At 46.5% G+C, this 12,098-nt stretch overlaps 1 protein-coding gene across 1 annotated transcript; it reads left to right on the top strand.

Moving 5' to 3' along the window:
• Positions 1–2,342: 2,342 nt before the first annotated feature.
• On the top strand, positions 2,343–2,798 carry PHALS_13954 (uncharacterized protein; the record flags this gene model as incomplete). Its single annotated transcript, XM_024729672.1, has 2 exons — positions 2,343–2,361; positions 2,503–2,798. 2 exons carry the CDS (start codon positions 2,343–2,345, stop codon positions 2,796–2,798), a joined length of 315 nt encoding a protein of 104 aa, XP_024580026.1.
• Positions 2,799–12,098: the final 9,300 nt, after the last annotated feature.

The raw sequence follows: 12,098 nt of genomic DNA, 5'->3' as shown, positions 1-12,098 counted from the left end.
ATCCCGATCTGTAGACGACCGCGTCTCAAGACATTGCCGTGACTGTATTCTTGTCTCTACCAGCACTTACGCCCACTTTGATTATTATCACTATGTTTCTTTAATTTTTTCTGTTTATTCCGTTTATTGCTGTTTACCTTCGGATTCTTCGTGTCAGTCACTATGCAACGGAGTTGCTGTGCACCTCACCTTGACTCACAAGAGCCTTTCGAAAAGCTATTCATAATTATGATATATCCAAAATGAAGATTATTTTTTAACTGATACTAACTGCATTTATCTTCAATATTATGACCCAATGCTTGCGTACATAAAGTGAGGCTAGCAACTCACATGTCCTCATCAATTCGTATTAAAAAGCTTTGCTTGTTATGCGTACGTACAGGATGATACGATGCACTCCCGGTCATACGCTTCCCCCGTTAAGATATGAACACACTGGGGTCGCGCTAAGTTTCTCTGCTGAGAAGTCGCGAGAAATTAAATCCTCATCAAGATCCGACTAAACATTAAATTCTTCTCATTTACTTATACCTGTCAGTGCTAACTCCTAATGATCGGGAGCTCGCTTCCATATGTGCCCACCTCACTGAACGAACTTCGGGGAAAGACGCGGCCCCTGCGGCCGTCGATCATATCGTTATACTAGATGAGGGCCAATGTATTGTCCAATGAGAGTAAAGACTCTCAAATTTCCAGCCCGGCATCTTTTCACACCGAGAGACATACGTCGAATCCGATCACCGAGTTAAAGCTTTACACATACCTCTCTTCCGCATGAGTTGGGCCTCCGAGCTCGTTTGCCATCGCGAAAAGTGTTACAACACACCGCCGCGGAGCTCACGACGCCATCCAGCCCGTTGTAAATACACTGGATCTGCCTCAGCGAGCCGAACTTGCCTGTCTGCAAGCACAAGAGTCGCAACAACCTTTGCAGAGCTCATACACGTCGTGATGATAAAGTGGATTTATCTCAAATTACCTGCCGCACCGCGGCAGAGCCCTTACATGCTTATACATGTACATTTTGCGCTTAAACAAAGCATTAAACAAGCGCTCATAAGGTGCCTTGTGAGCGCATTCTTACCTCATAGGTTACCGCTCTTTAAGAGTGTATTCTGTGGGTAGGGTATTGATGTTCGCATAAATCCACTCCTTTCATAGGAATTAGGTAGCGTTTAAGTCGCTCATATTCTAAGCTCAGATTCCAACTGAAAGAAAGCACAATGTAGATGATGTGATTAATCTCTGGTGTAATTACAGTCAAACTAAACCTGGTAGGTTATGATACCATCCTACTAGTGCTTGACCACTTCAGAATGCACATAAAACGGAAGGAGATTATGGAATTTAAAGCTAAACGGAAGAAAAAAATGGTCATTAATCGTCACAATGTTTGCGTTTTTCTTGACACAACTCGCGTCCTATGCGGTAAGCAATATTACAAGATATGATGTAATCGGTTACTCTTGGTGAGAACATTTTCGTTCTGTTTGAGTGGTGTGCCTGCTTTAATACAGAAGAACACGTTGTGGTGGGGAGCTTGCACTGCGTACTCATGTTCGACGTTACATAGTATTCATACGTGGAACTCAAACATATTTGAAACTTTGGCCAAAGTCTGTATAAAAAGCGGACTGACCTTTTCGAATATATACATGCTATAAAAGAAATGAGGACGGCTTTACTTCAATGGAGTCGCATACATAGCTGATCGATCAGCCAGAGAAAGCTCGCATTTACGCTAGCATTTCCCGTTATTGTGCTTGGATCTTTTAATTGCTCTGGGCTACCGATATGAGTCATCAAGTTGGTTACTAAGCTCCACTTGATTGTAAATCTCCCAATCAGGAAAGGTCTTTACAAACGGCGTCCAGATGCGCTTCAAACGCGGTGCTTTCTATCTGGTCTGGTGATATACCGTGCTGGAAACTGTAACTCTGGTATCAAAGCTGGCGAGGATCCAAAGACCTACTCGATTTGCGCACTAATGAAAGTATCACTCATCCAACATCTTACAGCTTTACGAGTCAGCACCTAGTGAAGCAGATGCCAGATTTTAAAGTCGTTAAGTGCTTGACTTTATAGATACAAAGCACCACGTAGAGATAAATTGCACCTCAGGTTCTTAGTGTCAGCAGCCCTACGTAGCATCAAGACCCTGCTGGTACCGCTTCCAGCCAAATTTCCAGCTTCAATTACAGACGAGCGTCAATATGATGCTTCTATGTAGTTCAAACAAATAGCTCAACAATACTTTTGGAATGTTCATTTCGAAAGACATACCAATGCCGTATCTATTTTTGGCGTCTTAATGACCAAACTGCGCTAGGCTTTCTTCTATGGAACTAAAGATAATGGGTGCGCCAAGAGAAGAAAAGAAAAGAGAAAAGAGAAAAGAAAAAAAAGAAGAGCAGGCAATCTTGCCGAAAAGTGACCTCGGGCCAATATGAGCTTTCGAAGTGAGATTACTTTTTTCACCTCACTAAACATTTATTACAGACCTGGCAAATTTAGCGACTTACCGAACGGTTCACATGAACGTGAACCACCTCTTAAATTACGAGCGATGCCAGGGAAGAATGACTCTCCCGCGGACGACTCTGAAGAATTTTCTTGGTAATGGCGACTCGTCAGTGTTCTACCGAGAATCTCGGCGAGCAGCAACACTAGCCTCAGTCAATTTGCGGATGCACATTCTGAGCTTCGCCATCTCTCGGAATGTCTTGAAGCCTACCCGGTTTCGAGTTGTATTGCTACTCTGGCATAGCACGTTGATCGTCCACCGAGGTGGTTGAAACGTTGCTCCGTATCCAACGAAGTACCCAAAACATAATGACTAATGAAAGTAAGACACCAGATGTGCTTGTATTCTCTTTGCGCCATCTAACGAATTCTATTTCTTTTCTGAATGCGATTGTAGATGCTGCTTCTGTGGGTGATTAACAGTGTAATGTAAAATATTCTCACCCGCTACACATTCGTATGTGCTCCATCTACCTTTGATATCCGCGTGCTGCTGATGCACATCCTGGCGCTCAGCCGTAGTGTCGCGCACTCAATACAGATAACTCAATTGCCGAAATAGAATAAACTTGCTACGAACTGTAGCAGGGCTGATATGAGCAAGTCAAGTCGGATTAACAGCTCCACCGTCACCAAGCCCAGCCCACTTTGTGGTGGTGGTGTTCAAGGAATACGGGGCTACTATATATAACGTAAAAGTGCAACGTGCACAGCGTATTCAGCGCGGCTTTTTTTTATGAGTGAGAGCACTACTCTCCAGTGCAGCGCAAGTGTTTCAAAGATATTTTCACCACACAGCTAATTTGTTCCGTCTGACCTTCTGTCGATATAAGGCCAGCAGTATATATGCTCAGTTTGGTGCCAAGCACTTTGAGTAAATCTCTCTGGAAGATCACTAGCATTTGGTAAGCCTTGTTGACATTCTACTCAGATCGACCACAAAGTAGCAGTACCAGAAATCATTGGACAAGACTTTAATAATCCCACGATAATGTTCATGCTCATGGACTGCCAGGATTCTTCCGGAATCAGCAGTTTGGTTAAAGGTACCGAAGCATGTGGCGAAAGTTCAATTTGTTGATATGCTTCACACGTGAGCATAAATTTGCCTTTTGTTTGCTTATGTTTCATCACCAGAACATAGTGCTCACTGAGCTGTAATCTTTTTCTTAGCGAAATGGGGCATGTGCATCGCATTGGTCCTCTTTATGAGGTTCGAGTATGCGCTCAGACAGTGCTGTGATAGAGCAAGTCTTCCGATAATATTTAGTGGTGCAAACGTGTAAACAAACGCTTTGATTGATCTACATCCGAGTTGACAGCTTAAAATAGCTCAGCCGCAACCACGGTTGATCGGCCTAGCTTATATTATACTGATACTTGTGGCGTAATTGTCTCAGATGGATTCACATTCTGCTGTTTTCTGGGAAAGATGTGATAACTGCGTCGCGGCGCATAATGATGCATAATATTATGACTGAGAACAAGCCAGTGAGCCCCAAACTTGACAGAAACATACGTTATAGCCAGCAGTGCAGCGGGGCTGCCGTTGCTCTTTCGATTAGAGGAAGCTTAGCTAAGGTCGGTGACCTTCGTTCTATAATTAGAACCAGTAAGAGTGTAGCGAATCGCAATCCGCTTACTCCAAGAGAAACCACAACCTAAACTCATAGCAAATCAACTCTTCCGTTTAGGATGTAAACTGCATTTCTTATTTTATTTGCGGCTAAGCTGCCTATATCTAAATCTATAGGTTCTACTATTAATCAGGAAACGCATAACTACTGGCAGTCCAGCCACGTACTGACTTCTTGTTAATAGTTAGCCACACCATTTTATGATCACACCATCATGAGTAACCCACACACTTGTATGGTCACACCGTCTTGTGTGACCCACCCCTTCACACCCGGTACGTGTAACCCCGTTACACCCTCCCCGATCAAAAATTGTGAGCACTCACAATTCACATTAAATTGTCGACTCGTGCGAGGCTCGCGTTTCTAAGACACCTCTACACCCTCAGGACCTTCTGCACGCATTCTCGGCTCAATGAGTCCCGTGCCTAGGACACGAAAGACACCCAGTCTCGCTGGCTCCGAGAGCGCTCGCGGAAAAAATCCTTCTTCGTCTCTAGCACGCGGTGAACTTCGGACAGCGTGCCCTCGGCTCCCAGGGAAGCGCAACCCAAACCCTAGGCAACCGATTACCGCGCACCGCGCCCGCCATGGGTGACAGATTTCCTCGTCGAGAATTTGAAAAAAGCCGACTACGAGTCGGATTCTCCTTTCCCAGGATGGGAATAGGAGGAGAACGAGGTGCGCCAGCGACGCGACGTGAGCCCTTCTCGAACCTTGCGGACACCGTGTCCGTTTCTCGAATCCTCGACATCCGGGGACATCGCCCCGACGAGGCAAAGGAATAGCAGCTGGATGCTGCCCGCAGGGCGGCTATGTGCGCGCATCCATGGCCTGTCCTAGACCCTCGCGTGAAATCGGCTATCGCTCCGCGGATCATTTGGAGCGAAGGACTCGGTCACTCGAACGTTGGGCGTCTATGAGGTCGGGCCCCCCGCCACTACACAAGCTGAGCTTGACGAACAAGAAGCTCTCCAAGCTTGCTTCTTGGTACCTCAAGAAACCCGCATGGATAGGTTCCGCGCTCGACATCGCGCTAAAAAAGGAGGCGCTCCTGTACCCGCTATTAAAACGGTTCCTGTGGAGCTCGCCCCTGGCGAAACCGCTGCGGATGATAACAAGCATTTTGAGCGATAGATGCAGCGGCTCCGGAAGCTCTCATCGCCGTCCAACTCACCGCGGACCTGCTAGGAGGTGGATGTGCGCTTGACACGCCATCTTCGATTCAGATCTGCCAAACCCATGGCGCACCGCCGACTTCCTTCTCAATGTCGCCCTACGACATATGGATTAACCCATCACACTCCCGCGAGCTCTGTGGTCTCCCACACGAGAGAGTCTGCGATTACAGCAGCTCAGGGCCATATCTTAAGCTCAGCTCACCTTCTCTGGCTATTACCGAGAAGCACAGGGCGTACGACGACGCGAAGTGTCATGATTCCTATGATCATAAGCGTCCATGACTCTCTCTCTCTCTTTGGATAGTCTTGCCGAAGTGGCACCTCAAAATCCCGCGAGTTTTACAAAGTCGGGGTATCCCCGCCACTTCACAAGATACTGGATTTGACCCTGGCGACTTCAGCCCACAAAACGTCCAACGAGATAGTGAACACCACAGTTCTCGTCGGGAAGAGTCGGTGGCGGACGATAGCGACTTGGTCGATCGCCATCCGGTGACTCGCGATACTTCTCGAGCTCTTGAGGACAAGCTCCGTCGCGATCGGGACCCCGCTGAGCATCATGCTGGAATCGCATACCGCTGTGCGGAACATCTCGAGAGCTTGAAGCACTTTGTGCACCGATTGCCTCGCGTTGACGACTATCGCACTCTGTCGGAGCGGCTCCTAGCCGTCGTGCAGAAGAATGCGTCGCTTCGTGCGACGGTGTAGAGCCTTGCGCCGTTGTAAACGGAAATTTCTGCACTTCGTGCTCAGAACCAGTTGCTGGTTCAGCCACTAGGTGGATCAGCGCCTTTGAACACCGCCTCGACGCCAATGTTTTCGCCTTCACCTGCGCCGGATCCCAGTACGGCTTAAGCAAGCCCACGTAAAATACCGGGTGGATGTGCGTCCTTGTTGGAACTTGGCCACGGCCTTCCAAGGTCCAATATACCGTGGGCGGAGCTTTGTCTTAGAGACATCAGAAATTGCATGTGTAGGAAGGTTTTTACTATCAAACCAGGTCATCGACCTCAACGTTTTCAACATTTCTCCCATCTGCATATTCTTTCTGCATGTCTTGACTTTCAGCCATCGCATCGCGGACGTGTCGTAGGATACACAGGCAGGTAGACAGGATGTCATCGCCTTCTTTACGATCAGTGAGGGGGCTGACATCAGCTAGCCGCTCGGCTATTCCTCTCCCACCAAGCCCTGATCCATGGGATGGCGGCGTCAGCGGGATGCGAGGATGAACAAGCCCGCTCACGTAGAATAGTGTGTAGCTGGTAGAAGAATGCACTGCATTGATCAGAGAGTACTCTACGAGTGGCACCATGGCGCTCCAGCCTCTCAACAATTCAGCGTCTCAGCGTAGATGCTGCAAAGGACGTTTTCAACGATGCGATTCACGCGCCAAGTTTGTTTTCGCCAAGTTTGACCATCGGTCTGCGGATGGTCCGCTGTTGACATACTCAACTTGGTGCCCAGCACCTTAAAGATCGTCTATTAAAACGTTTTAGTGAAGCGTGGGTCTCTGTCAAAGACAATAGACTCCGGGAGTCCCTGTTGTCGAAATGCTCGATCCACAAACAGCGTCGCTGTACCGACACCGTCGGTGGTCTCCGGCACCACCGCAATATGAGCCATCTTGCTCAAACGATCCACAAAGACCGCCTCACCCGTGTTGCCCACCGAGTTCTTCGGCAGGCCAAACACAATGTTCTTCTCATGGACAGCCAACATTCGGGTGGTACCAGTAAACTGGCGCCCGCATTAGGAGAGAGTTTCACTCTTTTTTACGTCTCACACGTGCGCACATAGGTGCTCGTCCGTTTGTACAGCTTGGGCCACCAGTAGTGGCAACTCACAAAGCTCTATAGAATGTTTTACAACCGAGATGACCGCTCAGGGGTGTCGTGGGCCTCATAGAAGATACGGTATTTCAAATTCTCATCGTGAGGAACCACAATTTGTGGCGTATCCGTTGAGTCGGTTCTATAATACAGCAATCCTTTATTCAATAAATCTCGGTGCAACCGTGCGCGCAAAGGTGCCGACAACTTCTTATTCGAGTTTTCAAACTCGGATCAAATCTGTCACTGGCGACGTCACCGTCGTGACATGAGCATGATCATAATCCGGTTTGCGTGACAACGCATCAGCCAAAGCATTTTGCTTTCCTGGCTTATTTTCTACCTCGAAATACCACCGACACGGGATTAAACGTGATTGAAGAGTATTTATGAGGATATACTCATCCATATTGGATGATAACCTTACCGAAATGATGACTTCATCGTCTTGAATCCGTTTGCGAGCACTTTCAGGTGACGACTCATCGCGATCATTAGAACATCTGGTCGGGGCAATAAGAAAAGGCTTACACCCCTTGGACTATCATGGCCTCTCAGCTCAGGATTACATGATTTTCTCGCCATAAAATCGGGGAGGTCCACTGCCCCGCACGGATCTCCGCGCGTTATACAGAAGTATAGACTCAGCGTTACATCGTGACAAAAAACCGACACTGGCTTAGGAAAAACCATCTTGCAGCTGTTTTGAGTGCCCCTTCAGGAATACACGGTAAAAGCACTTAGCATCATTTTTAGCACCGATGCTACTGTACGCCTTAATCCGAGCTCATTCAACGTTTTTTTACACGGTCGGAAGATGCGATAGCTCCGATATAAGGCATTTGATTGATAAAATCCAGAAGTTGTTCCGGCATGGACACGATACCTCTGGCTCCTACAAGGGTTAGTCAGTGTTTCAACAAAGTTCTATCAAAGTGTAATGCGGTGCACCTAATTTTCTCACCTTCTAGCCGATTCATGGTTCATGGCGTTCAAGCCACGCCAGAGCTGGATGAGATCGCACCTCGAAGCCAAACCAAGTTTTAGGTATTGTCACGCTGTCGAAGTCCGCAAATTTCATGGAAAGGCTATAAACCCTTCAGCAAATAAGCAATATCCCATCGCAAGATACACGAAGGTGATATCCATACTTGTTATTCTCAATTTCTTCGCGTACTGTCTACCTCATCTGGATATGTGTCCCGTATACAATCAGACGATGATCATTGGTCTACCAAAACCTCTAGCAGCTTCACAAGGCTAGAAACATTTATGTTGGTAATTGACAATGCTAGACTGCGAGCTTCATATTCGCGCAAATCGAGTTTATTTTGACACGCAAGTTGCGCAAGGGTGAAGCAGTCAATTCACCCGGAAAATCATCGAAACATAAATGTGCCGAAGAGCGACGCAGCAAACATCCGAAATTGAAGCCTGCACTCTCCAGATGGAAGCCCGCAGTTGGTTTTTCGGTTGCTCGTCACATTTAGATAAACTTGCTCTTTTTAAGGCTGGATTCCATTGGTCCCAACCTCCACAACGGCCGAGATTTCTTCAAAAATGTGGTGGGTGCTGTGTTCTGTTCGAAGTACAACTTTATGTGCCGTGAGAGCCAGTAAAGAAGGATTTCGAGGGTGTTGGAGGCGATGAGCCTCAAAATGGTAAAGGAGGGAAAGAATTATATGTTAGCCGTTATGCAGCACTGTGGTAGTCGCAGGAAATACATCTATGGGAGCATCAAACATCTGTGTCCTGGGTGCCACTTCTCTATCAGCTCTCGCGGTCAAGAGGTATGAAGGGTCCAGCTCTCGCGCAGAGCTAGCTGGCGCTTCCTTGCGGGGAGACGTCGGGTATTAGGAGGTATATGGTGGCCTACTTGGAAAAAATTGGGCTTAATCGCAGAATATAGTAAACGCAAGCCGCACCTGTCCGGAAACATTCCATGTAGACGGTAAAAGTTATCGCTCTTGGAGACCGCCTGCGGCTGTCGAGCAACGGGAATTCTCAATGATTTGACTTAGCTAACTAATCTTTGCCCCCTTGACGGACAAGAATTTTGATCGCACACGGTATGCCTGATTAGGCGGACAAACATCCGCAATACCTTCCTCCTTAATTCGTATCGGGATGCTTCGTTTGTAAAGTCACTGTAGACAAGTGTCGATGTCGCGCACGGCTTCGTAGCCTGGAGGCCATTAGCGCGATGTAATAATGATTGGTATAGATCACAGCCGAATAAATGACCATGTTAAAATTTTTTGTTCGAGCAGACAGATTTCTGCATCCTTGCCCTCAGACGACCGGACACTTGACATATCGTGTATATCCATCGACGACTGATCGAGACGTCTCTGGAGGTGTTTTTCCGGCGCATTTTTATAGCTGGTAGACACCCCCAAGGCGACCGACTACCGTTTTCGACCCTTGAGCCGCCAATGTGAATTTTCTCGTGACCAAGCGAAATCAGAAGATTCTTAATCTTGCTAATCCCGTGTACAGATAATTGAGCAACTCGTGTTTCACCCTCACAATTGGTACAATTGCTAAAGACTCGGTACGATAAGTGATCCCAGATGCAACATCAGCCGCGTAATCGCACAAATATGGATCTGTCTCATCGAGTCCACGTTTGCAAACCCTCAGACGGTGGATTCTTACGCTTCATTCAAGAGCGAAGCACAGAGCCTCTAAAGAAAGTATTGAAGTACTCTATCGATTTATAGCTCAAATATTCTCTCTCTTTTCCCGAAAAAACATATACAAAGGTGACGTTTAGTCTATATATGTAGAATTTACTACGATGCCAATGCCAATGACATAAGTGCATACTTCTTTGCTTTTATATCGTAAACTCCTAAAAATCATGCTGGAATCGAAGCGCAGATGTTCGTGGGGAACCGATGGGCGCAAACCACAACATAAATGCATCATAATGCATAATGTTAAAGAGGTTACACCTAGACCAGCGATAATATACGGGCTTTAAAATCGGTTAGTCAGCTGGTGAGAAGATATCCAATCAATTCAGATGACAAGATATCCAGTAACAGACTTGCATATAGCAAACAGATCTGCAAATAAAGGATGATTCATTCACAATGCAATTTGCTATCTACCGGTCGGGTGACCTATCCAAGAGGTTACGAGCCCAAGCCCCGATACCTTTGCTTCTTACAACTCGGCCCTCGCTTCGGACATCTCCATTTTGAGACGCATAAACAATTTTGACGGGACAGACTTCCACACAGGGAAATTCAAGATGTGCATAAAGTGCGTAAGGATCGGAATCCGAGGGAATTAATTTCACGGGAAATCAACCTTAAAAAATGAATTACCGCGAAAGACCAGTCGTCGTTTGATAAAAAGTTGTCAAGGACATAGTGATCAACTGTCTTGCAGCGAAAAAACTACATTTTTCTTGGTCTGGCCTGCAAATGGTGTGTATGTTGCATTGTCATGACTGGGATCACACTTTAAGACAAAGACTTTGGTCAATAAGCTTTTTCGCTTCCGATGCTTCTTCACGAAGATGTATCAGTGGATGCGCTAAAGCTCAATAATAAATCAGGCAGCTTGATGCTATGGTCCTTTCGGGCAGCTTGGTTGTCACTGTTCTCGCAAGTCTCAGTGAATCACACCAGCTCCTTATAACAGCATGATCGCCGAGAGTCGTTTCGATAATGCGGCACCTTGAGATGCTTCGGCTGCTCCACGAAGACAAATAGCGCAATAAACAAAGAAGCATCGATAGAACTAGGCATCGACGAGGTCAAACGTTTGTGTTGTATCACAATATATGGCACAAGGACAGCAAACACTGGTGAAAGCTACAAGTGCATGTCACTACTGTGGACAGCATGGGCTGAATCTTATATCGTCCGGCGTATATCCTCCAGAATACGAAAAGACAGAGGCTTCAGCACGTAAAATGAAAGCGAATGTGGCGTTTATTATTTCTGTCGGTGGTAGCGCTGGTACGACCATGCCAAGTCGCAAGTGGCTGGTCGACTTGGGTGCAACGCAGCTTATGACATTAAAAATGACATGTAAAAAAGTACAAACAACTTCGCCTCAAAATGTGCACCATGCAGACAATGGGGCAATTTAAACTATTAGTACAGGCGACACGGTGATGTCAACGACACCACCACGCGAGACAAAGTAAAACGGATTTACGATTGTACATCACAAAGCGCACACGCAAATGTGGCAAGCTCGTCGATATACCATAAGGGTATATTTCATATCTCTGGCACCTTTAAAAGGGTTACGTTGGTCATAGCGGGCTAGCCGTCATTTTCAGAAGAACTGTGGTATCGACAAGGACTTGATGTCACTCAACCTGTGGTTTCTATGCGATAGTTGTGCGCTGAGTAAGCAAACTCGAGTGATCTTGATGCATTCTTCCTAAGGCAAGGCCAAACACGTGCTAGAAACGGCTGTGTTTAGTTTTATGATATTACCAACACTCAGTAGCAAACGCTATATCGTGAGATCTATTGGCAAGGTTGCCCATTTTTGTGTAGTCTGTCTAGTTCAAAAATCTTGAAGGTGGTCGAAAAGTTTGCTGAGTTTAAGTTTCTTACAAAAGGGACGAGCAAATCGCCAAGATTCATTAAAATGTCATCGTTGGTGACTACACATCAGATAAGGTGGACAAATTCAAGGGAAATGTTTGCTCTGCACGTTGGAGCTTGCTGGCTTAGCCAGAATATTTTAACGGTGATGCACGGCTACCTTTTTTTCGCAATCGTTGCCTCACCGTGCCATCATTCAGAACAAGTCTCCACATCAAGTATGAATTGGCGAGAAGCCATTGTTTGCAAACCTGAAGTTGTTCGATTGCCATTCAGATGTGATTGTCCTGACGCAAAACACACCAATCCAGACGATCGATCAGCAAATTGTCGGTTACTTGGGTT

This window comes from Plasmopara halstedii (assembly GCF_900000015.1).
Source record: "Plasmopara halstedii genome assembly, contig: Scaffold_816, whole genome shotgun sequence".
Classification (NCBI taxonomy): Eukaryota; Oomycota; class Peronosporomycetes; order Peronosporales; family Peronosporaceae; genus Plasmopara; species Plasmopara halstedii.
Note: the sequence above shows the minus strand (reverse complement) of the source record. Positions and strands in the feature narration are given on the sequence as shown.